Here is a 12,971-nt window from a genome sequence, read left to right on the forward strand (position 1 = left end):
GGAGGAGGAGGAGGAAGACATGGTCTCCGAGGAGGAGGAGGAGGATGGCGACGCCGAGGAGACCCAGGATTCCGAGGACGACGAGGAAGATGAGATGGAGGAGGACGACGATGACTCCGATTATCCGGAGGAGATGGAAGACGACGACGACGACGCCAGTTACTGCACGGAAAGCAGCTTCAGGAGCCATAGCACCTACAGCAGCACGCCAGGTACCCACCCAGCCCAGTTGCTGCAGACGCCTTCCCCACCTCCTTACCCTCCCCCCTTGCTCACTCCCTCTTGTGTGCTGTGCATCCTGCTCCGGCCTCCCTCCACCCCCACCGCCCCCCCAAACCGAGGGGAAATGAGACGGCTCATCAAGTGGCAAAAAAACTCGATTTACAAGAGGAAAGAGGCGCATTGTTCAAAATGGAGATTGCATTGTTGCACTTTGCAGGCCACACTCTCGCTCGCTCTCTTTCTCTCCCCCCCCCCTTTTTTTCTCTTCAAAATTTGTGCCAGTGTAGTGTGTCCACCGGGCAGGATTGAAACTTTGGCACACACATCCATTGCATTAATTTTTGTCCCCTTGTTTTGGTTGGCTTTTTGGAATGAAAGAAACCTTGTTTTCGCAAACCTCTTTGCATTTCTAATGTGGTTTCTTTTAGATTTTTAGTATCTATCTGCTCCTTAAAAGGGGATTAAGGATTTAGGCAGATTGTGGCAGACGCACACATACACACAAACAACACTTGCTTCCCATCACACCCCCAGCTGTGTGGTTTTAAAATTGTGTTAAGGAAATAGACAGTTACGTTAGTAGGGGAAGCCTTACCTGGTCCTGTGTGTTTGTTTTTATTACTCGGGTATTAATGGGCTCGTGCAACAGTTGCTGGTAAATGGCTGATTCAGAAGCAAAGCAGAAACCCAGATAAAACCAAAGCAAATTTGGGAATTCATCGATTTAAAATCATTTCGGTAAAATCCAAAATAAAAGTGAAAAACCGCAGGAACAGGCGTCTAACTAATTTGCTCGCGATTGCCTTGCTTGGGAAAGGCAGTGTCGTTGTCACCTGTTGCAGACGTGCAGTTGATCATCCAGACGTAATTGCTGAAAATGACCTTTTGGGCCAACTTCTGTGTCACAGAACAGAAATACTGGGGCTGAGGGGCCGTTTATAACAGAATGACTCCCCCTCCCCCCAATTTCTGGGGCTAAAAGTCTGCCCAGGATCATAGTGAATTCCCTGCTGACTCTTGCCTCGCTTTTCACAGAAAGTTTCTCTAGACTGGTGCTGAAATATATTTTGTTCAAAAACGCAAAAAGACAGCACAATTGCTGCTTTGTATTAAATAACGTGGTTGCAGTTTACTACATTGTAAAAGGGGGGGGGGGAGCTGACATATTTTGTAGCAAAAAACTCCCAAACTTGTTCTTTATAATTTTGTTCATCTGGGTAACATCTAATTCTGAATTAGAATCTGGTTTTAAGAGCGTTTACAAAGCAAAGTTTATGAGGAAATCTGAGAATCTTAGAAGAGTAATTAAGGTGTGCTTGTCACTTGTTTAAGGAGCGCTGGTGGCGCAGTGCCTAACTAACCAGAAGGTTGGCGGTTCAGGCTCAGCAGTCAGTCCGCAGAAGGAAGAGCGGGCAATCTACTTCCGTAAAGATTGACGGCCTCGGAAACCCAACGGGGGTCGCTATGAGTCGGAATTGAGTCAAAGGCACTGGGCTTTGGTTTTTCGTCACTTGTTTTTAAAAAGAGGGTTATAGCAGTGGTTAGATTTGAATATTTCCATTTTTTATAAATGCTTAAGTACTGATTGGAGGATTATGACGCCAGACATAAACCCATTTTGGTTATCCTAACGTCCGATGCAGACGATGTTTCTTTTGCCTGACGGTGAGAATACGCCTGTTTTACGGAGTTGCAGACAGCAGGAGAGCGAAAGTGAGGATGAAGTGTTAAGTATTTGGCGTTTATACGTGGAAGGGGCTGTTGCTTGCCGGCTTGATTTTAGTATGTCTTTTATAGTAATAGCCCTTAAGAAATCACCTCTTGGTCCACTTTCTAGAATCCAAGGAACCACAGAAACGGAATTACGCTATTGGAGGAAGTTTTTTCACGTTAGACCGGAGCTGAGGCATTTTAGTTGGGCTTTAGCTAACTTTAAGTCCTGTTTGAAGGCCTAACACATCTTTAGGATTGATGGCTGTGCATGTGCTGATAGTTTGTGGTCACCTTTCCTTTTTGAAAAAAATACCTGTGTATTTATGATGCATTCATGACATTTTATTTTTGCCCTTCTGCTAATGGCACTTGTAGCCTCCCTTGTGTATGCTTGTCCTATCACTTTATAAAATTAGGGGCTCCTTAAGGTTAGGTATTGATCTCTTCTCCCCTGTGGCTCCTAGTCTGGTACAAAGCAGGTGCCCGTCAAAGCCTGGTTAGATGAACGATCACCCTTGGGTGAGAACTTGTTATAGATGAAATTTTGATAAACCTGCAGTGGGTGCCATGACACCTAAATATTTTGGTTTTCGTTAACTAAAGATCTAATTAGATTTCGACAGTTTGACCAGTCCTAAATGGCTGAGTTGCCCGTGTTTTGAGCTGCTATCACATTGCTTGCCAGGCATTTTTCTTTCTTCGTTGGATGGGTATTAGCTTCCTGGTTGTTTTGCCTTTGAAGCTCATTATTTCTCAACATTTTGGTAAATGGAGGGTAGAGTTTGTGGACTAACTTTCAGAATATGTCCACTTGCCTAGAATGGGTAACAGTGCTTGACAGGTGAGTTGTTCAGGCTAAGGACTAGTTTCATTAGTTTTACTGTCTGTACTCATTGTGAGGAAGGCTGTCAGGTAAATGTGTATATGTGCTTATGTTTGGGAAGGAAAAAAATTCTAAGACTGGTTCAAGGTATCTCAAGAGGAAGTGAAATATGGTTGATGGAGTTTGATCTTGTACTTTCAAACCTGAAAGAAAAATACACTTTATTGGTGATTTATAACAATTTGATCCATTTTTGTAGACTAGAGTGTTGGATTACCAGTAGCCTTTGAGTAGATTCCAATTCCTGGTGACCCTCCATATTTCAGAGTAGAGCTACACTCCACAGGGGTTTCAATGGCTGTAATCTTAGGGAAGTAGATTACCAGGGCTTTCTTCTGTGGCACCACCAGGTGGATTCAAACCACCAACCTTTAGGTTAGTAGCTGAGAGCTAACTGTTTGCTCTACCCAGGGATCTTTTAGAGTGTTGGTTTAAGTTAAATTGCTACTGTAAGCAATGACTGATTGATGTATTCAGTATTTCGTAGGAACTATAACTTGATACAGAGACAGTAGTTGACACTACTAGTTTAAGTCATAGATTTTAAAAAGTTTATTTGGAGAGGAAGTATTTTCTTTTTATGGGGAGAAATTTTGTTTATTTGGGTGAATATTTTGGGTGATTGGGTGAAAGTTACAGAGCAAATTTCGTTTCCCATTCAAGTCCCCACTGTGGCTCTCTTCCCACTTCCTCCCTCTGGTTTTAAACCCCCAGTCCTTTCTATGCCTTCCTGCCCTCTGAGCTTTTTCTCTGTGCAAATGCTGCCCTCTGACCCCCTCCCATGGTTGATTTTTCTGAGGACTGTATCTACCTGGTATAATTGTTTGCCTCCTAGGCCTGTCTGTTGTTTGGCTGAAAGTTAAACCTTGGCAGTGAGTTTAGTTCCAGCCCTGAGGTGACTAGGGGCCATAGTCTTGGGGGTTTCTACAGTCTCTATCAGACCAGTGAGCCCCATCTTTTTTACAATTTTGGTATTTTTTCCACATTTTTCTCCCACTCTATCCAGAATCTCCAATTTTGATCCCTTTCTGAGTGGTTGGCAATGGTAGCCAGGCACCATCACGTTCTTCTGGAGAAAAATTTTAAAAGACTATCTAAAGTACTCACATGACAAATATTGCTGTAGGGATGATAACTTATTAATACAAAATTGAAATTATTTAGTTTTGCTTAAGCTAGAGGCGTTTGACCCAAGTAAAGCTATTCTTTATTCTATTAAATTTAGAGTTATTTCAGCCTATGGGTTTCATGACATATTTTGGCAATACATTGAGAAGGATTGTATAGAAAATGTTTTGATTAGGCATTTGAAAAGGTTCCGACAGCATTTTGAAATTTAACATTTGATGATTAAAAAAAATAATGAAACATAGTAGTTCTTGCATTTAACTTGTGGGGGACGTCTTAGAATACTTACCTGTAAGATTTGAAGTTTGGACCCTCTAATTTCAGAAAGCAAAAACTTTAGTGTTATCCTGGGAGAGTTAGTGTTTTATTTACACCTTACCCAAGCCATGGTATTTTCAGTTGCCTCATACATGCACGAAAGCTGGACAAAAAAAGAAAGCCATAAGAAAGAATGGACGCCTTGAATTACGGTGTTGGTGAAGAATATTGAATATACCATGGATTCGCCAGAAGAACGAACAAATCTATCTTGAAGGAAGGACAACTAGAATGCTTCTTAGAAGCGAGGATGACGAAAATGTATCTCACATACGTTGGACATGTTATCAGCAGGGACCAGTCCCTGGCGAAGGACATATGTGTAGTCAAGTAGAGTGTTAGCAAAAAAGAGGAAGCCCTTCAGGGAGATGGGTTGACACAGTGTCTGCAGCAGTGGGCTCAAACAGCGACGCCTGGGCGGTGTTTCGTTCCATGGTGCACAGGGTCACTGCAAGTTGGAACCGGCTCGACGGCACCTAACACCAGCGCAGGGCCTGTGACAGTGGAGGCCAGTGGCAGAGATGCCATGAGTGAACTGTATGTGGATTGGCCTGAAATAGGATTTGTTACTCGTTTGGCAGTATTTGCTTCCACAACAACTTCAGCCTTGGAGACCCTGTGGGACAGTTCTACTCTGTCCTATAAGGTTGATATGAGTTGGAATCATCTCAGCAACCAGGGGTTTGCTTTTGGCTTGGGCAGTATTTATTCCACCAACATCAAGCCAGTATCGCTCCAGTGTACGTGTAATGCCTGATTCTATAAAGTGCAGTGGAGATTTGAAGGAGGGGGAGAGCATACTCTGTGTAGGGGCTGGTGTGGGCGTGTGCTTTCCGAGTAGGGCTGTGGACAGTGGGGACAGAGAGAGAAGTGAGCAAAGGCACTGGAGAGTGAAGTGTGGCAGTTGCAAGTAAACAGGTTATCAAGAGCCTGAGTGTGTGAATAGGAAAGAAACTGAAGCGCCACGGTGTACCGTATTGGGCCGGACCTAACATTCCAGGCTATAGCAGTTACACTCCCCACCCCACCCTCACCTCATCTGAAGAACGAGGATTGAGCTACATCGTGATACGAAATCATTTTTCATTTCCGGAACACCCAAAGGACATGCTGTATTCCCATCAGGATGAGCATCAAACCAAACCAAACTCCAGAGATACTGTTAAGCCATGGCTGTAGTCCTTTCCCCAGATTAAGAGAATTACTGGAGGAGGTGGTTTCTGAAGTCCCCTCTCTCCAGTATCCAAAAAACACTTTTTATATATTTGTGGGTATTGGGGATTTCTCAGAAGACCTGGGAACAGTGGGCTGTGATTTCAGTGGGGCCTTTGGAAGTTTGGCTTCTGTTATGCAGGGTAGCTTGGAAGGGGACCGGTAGTTGCTGGGGCTCTGGGTGGGTTCTGTGGCACTGGGGGCCTGATGAGGGTGATAGCAGTGGGTGCGGAAGAGCTCCTAGGAGAGAACTTCAGAGTCCACCCTAGCAGTGTGGCTGAGGGGTGCGTCAGCTGTGTCTCAGCGACAAGGGTAGTGCTCTCAGTGAAATGGGGGAGCAGGATGGTGAGGAAATTCATGAGGTCTGTTTTCAGGTGTCAGTACCCAAAAGGGTTAAACGTGGAATTAAAAGAAAGAAAATAAGGGACAAAAGACTGAGGGAACAGTTGGGCAGCATGATTGGTGAGTCGTGAAGAGGGAGTCCTCGCTGTGCAGGAATGGGCTGTGAACATCTTGCCCTTCTGTGCCTCTGTGGTCACCCAGAGGGATCTCCGGAAATGGAGCTGTGTATTGAAATGTGTGGGCGCCGCAGGACAGGGGTTCTGGGCCCTTCTCTGAGGCCCTCCTTTCCTCATTCCTCAAGACCCTTCTCTGAGACTGTAGTCCTTGGAGGGAGGGTAATCTGGGTGACACAGATGGGAACAAACCCTAGCCGATAACCCCTTCCTTTGCTTGAAATGGATTCCAGCCTCCCTTCTCTGGGCTCCAACTCATGGTGATCCCGTGGCTGACTGAAGGAAACGCTGCCTGGTCCTGTGCTGTTGCCAGCCCCGTGACCCATTGCCGTCCCCGTGGCGGGGCTGCTGTGAGCCGCAGGGTTTTCTTTGCCGGATTGTTCAGGGACAGAGTGCCAGGTCTTTCTTCCTGGTCTGTCTGCATCATGCAGGCCTGCACTGGCTGCGTGTGAGGGGCGCTGGTCGGGCCTCAAACCCAGGTCGCCTGAGTGGAAGGCAGGAATGCGACCACTGAACTACCCTGTCCTCACCCTTCTCTTCTTCTGTTAGTTACCTTGGAGTCGGTTGCAACTCATGGCTTAAATCCCGTGTCCTTGGAGAAGTTTGCCATGAGTACCATTGCTCACCTTAGCAGTTACAGCCTTAACTCCATAGTTTATCTCTAAGTGACACACTGACCCTCATTATTATAATTTTTTTTCCAGGCTTTGCATTCTTTAAAATGATAAGCTTTAGGAGATAGACTCTTAACTAAAAACAAAGCAAAGCTTAACACTATGCATACATAATGTACTTTAAAAGATTGAAAGTGAAATCATACATACAAAAATTAAAATGCATGTAACTAAATATAATTATAGTGTCAGTATTTTGCCCAAATACTGTACTGTTACAGATCTAAAATGGTTTATACATTTATTTATTTTTATATTTTTCTCTTACATTATTCAAATATCATTAATTTGATTGTGAATGATTTTTGAAATATTAACAGTAATAGCTAACATTTATTGGACATCTAAATTGCTGAATGATTTTCAAGGTATATTTAATAAAAATTCAGTTTTTTAAATAGCTTTGTTGAGATATAATTCACATAGCAAAAATTCACCCTTTTAAACCATTCAATTCAGTGGTTTTTAGTGGTATTCACGGAGTTGTACGGTCATTGCCACTAATACCAGAACATTTTCATCACCCCAAAAAGAATCCTCATACCGTATAGCAGTCCCTCAGTCATTCCTCCCTCACCCCATTAATCTCATTCTATCCTATGGATTTGCCTGTTCGGGACATTTCATAGAAATCAAACCTTATCATAAGTGGCTTCTTTCACTTAGCACAGTGTTTTCAAGGGTCATCATGTTGTGGCATGTTCCACTATTTTATTTAATAACCAGAAGGCTGGTGGTTCAAACCCACCAGCCACTCCTCAGAAGGAAGGTTGGGCAATCTACTTCCATAGTGATACCACCTCGGAAACCCAAGGAGGGGTCGTTATGAGTCGAATCGACGTGATGGAAGTGAGTTTGGCTTTTTGGTTGTAAGGATGGTACCACATTTTGTTTATCTGTTAATGGCCGTATGGATGGTGGTCCGTTTTTGGCTGCTGGGAATCATGCTGTGAACATGCATGTATAGATTTTGTCTGGACATAGGTTTTTATTTCTCTTGGGTATATACGTAGGTGTGGAAGTGTTGGGTCATTACACATTCAATTTCAGTAGAATCATTTGAACCAGACTTGCATTTGTTACAATAATTTTTAAGCAGAGTTCTCTTAGGAGAAAAGGCAGCTGGATTGTAAGTCTTCCAAGAGATCTGTGACTTTTAGGTTGCTTTAGGTCAGCTTGGAGATTTGATTCCAGAATTGCAGATGCCATGAGTAATTTGCCAGATAAGGGATGCCAACACTGGCGGTGTGAGGACGTGGGGCAGGCACCACAGGCACCTGCAAGTGGAACCTCACCACAGAATTTTATTCTTTACAAATTTTTTATTGTGATTTGGGTGAAAGTTTACAGAGCAAATTAATTTTCCATACAGCACTTTACACACATTGTGTTTCCTGATGTTGACTGCAATGCCCACAGTGTAACAGCTCTCTTCCCACTTTTTCCCTGTAGTTAACTCTTTCCTGTATCCTTTTTTCCTATGCATTCCTGCCCCCTGAGCTGTTTCCTCTTCTCCCGTAGTTGATGGTTCTAAGGAGTGTATCTACCTGGTTGGTGTAAATGTTCACTCAAAATGCCTGTCTGTTGTTTGGCTGGAAGCCACGGGAGTGAGTTCAATTCCAGGCCTGAAGGGTAACTAGGGGCCATAGTCTTGGGGGTTTCACCAGGTTCTATCAGACCTGGTCTTTTTTATGACTTTAACTTTTATTCCACATTCTTCTCCTGCTCTATCCAGGGTCTCCTGCACTGATCCCTTTCCCAGTGGTTGACAGTGGTAGCTGGGCACCATCTAGTTCTTTTGGTCTCATGATCATGTAGGGTGAGGATCATATAGTCCTTTAGTCCCTTGACTAATTGTTTCCATGTATCTTTGGTTTTACCACAGAATTTTAGGCTGCCTTGATGTATGAGAACTTGAGGATTCTAGATGAATTGTTTATAAATTGTCAAGAATCTAGAGAGGTGGCATGTACCATGGAAATTTAAAGAATGAAGAATCTGGAATGAGACTTCATGGGTTGGAATCAGATCTGTGACAATGGGCAGTTTGCTCAACTGTCTGAGCCTCACTTTCCTCATTTGTAAATGAGGCACACAAGTCAAGGTGTTGTGAGGGTTAAATGAGTTGGTATATGTGAAATGCCTAGAACAGTGCCTGGCACAGGTGAAGACTCAGTTCATGTTAGCTGTTCTTACCTGCTCTCATTTAGTATGTGGGAGCATTTCTTCCTAAACTGAAGATGGTAATTCTCTGACAATGTACTGGCCTTACTCATAGCCTAGTGAGGTAGTATTTTATTCTATCTAAGTTGTTGACTGACTCACAAAGTATAAAGATATTTTGAGAACCACATGTAAGTAAAAATGCACATCAAAGCAAAGAGCTTTATTTTCCTCTTTTAAAAGAAATATCAAATGTTTAACTTAAAACATTTAGTTCACCTAACATCAAATTTATCCTGTAACCATAATAAATGGTCAGTACACTTCAGCATAGAGTTGTTCCAGAAGTGCAGGTGCCACGAGTAATTAGCTGTCAAAATGGAGAAGGTGCTCTTAGTACTTGTAGCTCTCAGCAGTTTCTTCATGAAGGAAGAAAATGGAAATGACTGGAACCCCACTAACTGAAGATAACCACTGGCAAGGTTTGGATATTCCTTTTGTTATTCCATTTTCTGCACTTTTTTAAAATGTATTTTTATTGTGATTTGGGTGAAAGTTTACAGAGCAAATTCACTTTCCACACAGCAGCTCACATAGACTTTCTCTCATGACATTGACTCCAATTTCCCACAATGCAACAGTTCCCTCTCACTTCCTCCTCATAGTTACCTCTTCCCTGTGTCCATCCCTCCATATACTCCTGCCCCTTGAGCTATGTCCCTGTGAATACACAGCCCTTCTTTCTCCATGATTGTTCTCTCCACAGAGTGCATCCACCTAGGGTAAATGTTCAACTCATATGCCTGTGTTTTGTTTGGCTGGAAGCCACAGGTGTGGGTTCAATTCCAGACCTGAAGGTCAGCTAGGGGCCATAGTCTCAGTGGTTCCATCAGGCTGTGTCAGACCAGCAAACCTGGCCCTCCCCCCTTTTGTTTCCAAATGATCTTGAGTTTTGTTCTACATTGTTCTCCCACTCTATCCAGGATCTCCTATATAGATCCCCCTCCGAGTGGTTGACAGTGGTAGCTGGGCACCATCTAGTTCTTCTGGCCTCGTGGTTGTATAAGCTGAGGATTAGATTACATGATGTACCAGTCACTTGGACTGATTGTTTTCATGAATCTTTGGTTTTCTTCATTCTCCTTTGCTCTGGATGAGGAGAGATCCATCATTGCTTCTAGATGGCCACTTGCAAGCTACTCACCAAAGTAGGAGGTGGAAGAGTGTTTTAGTGTAGTATGTTATGCCAGTTGAGCTTGATGTCCCCTGTGAATATGGTCCCAAGCCCATGGGTCCAACTACTCGCTCCCTCTAGGTAGTTGGCTGGAGCCAACCTTTTCTTTAGGGGAGCCCCTGGCTTCCATATTTGTTTTTGTATATTTTCCATTTCCCCTCTTTTAATTTTTCTCTGGTGAGTTTGTTTGGTTTCTTTAGAGAAGGTTTTTTAAAATCTGTGGGGCTGGAGTTGGAGGATGACAGGGTGCTTATGCCCAGTATTCTAGGAAGCTGGAGGGGAGGGTAGACAAGGGCTCTCACCTTGCTGTGTGCTGACTGTCACTAAATGTCCGTGTTAGGAACCCCGAGCTTGGGGGCTTGGTGCCTCCAGATGCCCCCCCTCCGTTCTTCACTGCAGGCTTCTTTGCAGAGTCAGGTGCCTCTTCCCCTCCCACATACCATGTTCCACAAATGAGCTGAAATTGCCTCGCTGCTCTCCTTCCTCTTGTTATAATATGTTTGTATCTGTTTTGTTTCTTTGCTATCAGTTTACCAAGTGTTTAGGGAGGAGATACTCACTCATTACAAGTTTGTCATCGAAAACCAGAGTATTGTTTTACAGTGTCATTAAAACATAAAAAAGTAATCCTTTAGCTAATATTCAGTATACAAGGCACTGTGTTAAAAACATCAGAGAAATTCAGAGAGAGACAAGAAATGATCCCAGCTTTTAAGGTCTTTATTTTTTGGAAGGGGGAATAGCACAGTGTGAAACAACCTGACGATAGGGAAGACTGTGGCAAGTGCTGTAAGAAAAACTAAGTTAGGGAGAGAGGTCACATTTTACTGGAAGATCAGAAACGGTGTCAAGAGCAAGTGGAGTTGATGTCCCTGAGAGAGAGGATTTCCCCAGGGGGAGGTTGAGTAGGGAAAGGAGAGGATATGGGGTGACAGAAGGACGACGTTCGGGGACTCGGGGCTACATACAAGTGATTTCCTTGTTGAGGAGATGAGACTTAGTGCCATGGGTGCTGTATGTTGGTCCAGTGGGAATAGTGCTAGTCTAAGGAATTTGTACTAGTTAGTGGGCAGTGGGAGCCATTGAATGTTTTTGAACTGGACTACGTCATGGCAAAACTGTGTTTTTTGAAAATTAATCTGTGTGGCCTTGGTTATAGGATTTACTGGGGTAGGATAGGATTGATAAAATATAGTTTTTAATAGCTGTATAAAATGCAATCCTATGGCTGTACCAAAATCAAGCTGTTTTCTATTTATTTGCTGTGTTTACCTTCGGTGATTATCCTTTTAGATAATCTTGGTTCACATCCCTGATTTTCTCCCCTTAGGATAAATACCTAGAAGTTGACTCACTAAAGCAAAGGCTTTATACAGTTTTTAAGGTTTTTAGTACAAATTACTGTGATATAATAATAATAATAATAAACATATAATAGGCATATAATGAACTACACATTGTAGAACATGTATAATACAGCCTTATAAATATAATGCATATGTTCCCACCAGCAGTGTATGAAAGTCTCCATTTCACCAACACTGTTTAATTAAAAACCATCTTTGCATTTGATGGGTTAAAAAGTTACCTGGTATGAATTCGTATTTCTAGGACTGCTAATACAGTTGGATATGCTCATGGCTGCTGATATCCATATCTGTGTCGTCAGCATTTTCTTCCCTGCGTTTTGAACTCTTCAGTGGATGAACACTTGTTGAGCCACTTGACACAAATGTCCTGTAGCGTCTCAAATTCATCACGTCCCAAACAGGATCCGCGCGCTGGTGCCTGCCCCCAGCTTCTCATGTCCTCGCTTAGTGATTGATGGTACTGCCCAGTGAGTCGCTCAGGCCAGAAGTGGGGAAGTCGCAACACCTTCTCCCTGTGCCTCACCTTCCACGTGCAGGCTTGTCACTAGATCCTGTTTGATTTAGGTCCTAAGTATCTTTCCCTCTGTTTTCCATCCTGTGTCCTGCGTCCAGCCCTCTTCATCCATCACTTGACCGACCTCTTGAAGGAACCTGCCTGCCTGCTCTCCCTTCATCCAGTCTTTTCTGCTCTAAGACACACCTGACCATGCTCCTTCATAAACCTCTTGGGAGAATAAAATGGTTGTGTTCTTTAGAATGGTATGTGGATGGTTCATGGCTTGACTTTTGCGTCCCCTGCCAGCCTCGTCTTCTGCTATTTCATCATTTGTTTGTTTATTCAAAAATACCTGTTGTGACCTGCCAAGGGTCAGGTGCTATCTGAGATGCAAGAGCAGTGGCCTCTGCTCTGATGCAGCTTCTTGGGTAGCAAGGGAGGCAGCCAGTCTTTCAGCACAACTGCTTTGAAAGGGGGCAAGTACACATAATCTAGTCTTCAGGGATCAGAAAAAGTTCCCCCGAAGACGTGATAATAAAGCCTATAACTAAAGTAGCTGGGTGAAGGGAAGGGAAAAGGAATTCTAGAATCTTGGCCCCAGGATCAGCGCATGCAGTAAGTTAGAGGGAAAACCAGGAAGGGTTTTAAGTAGGGAGGTCTGTGATCAGACTGTTGTTGTTGTGTGCCGTCGAGTTGGACCCGACTCATAGGGTCCCCTCCTTGGGTTTCCGAGGCAGTATCACTACGGAAGTAGATTACCCAACCTTCCTTCCGAGGAGTGGCTGGTGGGTTTGAACTGCCAGCCTTCTGGTTAGCAGTCATGTGCCTTAGGCACTATGTGATCAGACTAGTGTTTTTTAAAAAGAGTGCCTCGGACTGCAGAGTAGAGAATGGATTAGAGTGGGACAGAATGGATGAAGGCATGATGGTTAAGCACTCAGCTGCTGACTGAAGGGTAAGCTTTCTGAACCCGTCCGAGGCCTATGGGAGAAAGGCCTGGCAATCTGCTCTGGTAAGGATTTAAAAAAAAAAAAAAAAAAAAA

The 12,971-nt window shown here is 43.6% G+C and overlaps 1 protein-coding gene across 1 annotated transcript in view; it reads left to right on the top strand.

Annotated features, from left to right (window-relative positions):
* BPTF (bromodomain PHD finger transcription factor) overlaps positions 1 to 12,971 on the top strand; it is a 172,971-nt gene that overhangs the window by 13,640 nt on the left and 146,360 nt on the right. The window contains exon 3 of the mRNA XM_042783542.1: positions 5 to 212. Within this exon, the coding sequence (XP_042639476.1) occupies positions 5 to 212 (208 nt within the window). The remainder of the gene's footprint in view (positions 1 to 4; positions 213 to 12,971) is intronic.

The sequence above is a fragment of the Orycteropus afer genome, unplaced genomic scaffold (assembly GCF_000298275.1).
Source record: "Orycteropus afer afer isolate SDZICR_OR568_19922 unplaced genomic scaffold, OryAfe1.0 scaffold00018, whole genome shotgun sequence".
NCBI classification, from domain to species: Eukaryota; Metazoa; Chordata; class Mammalia; order Tubulidentata; family Orycteropodidae; genus Orycteropus; species Orycteropus afer.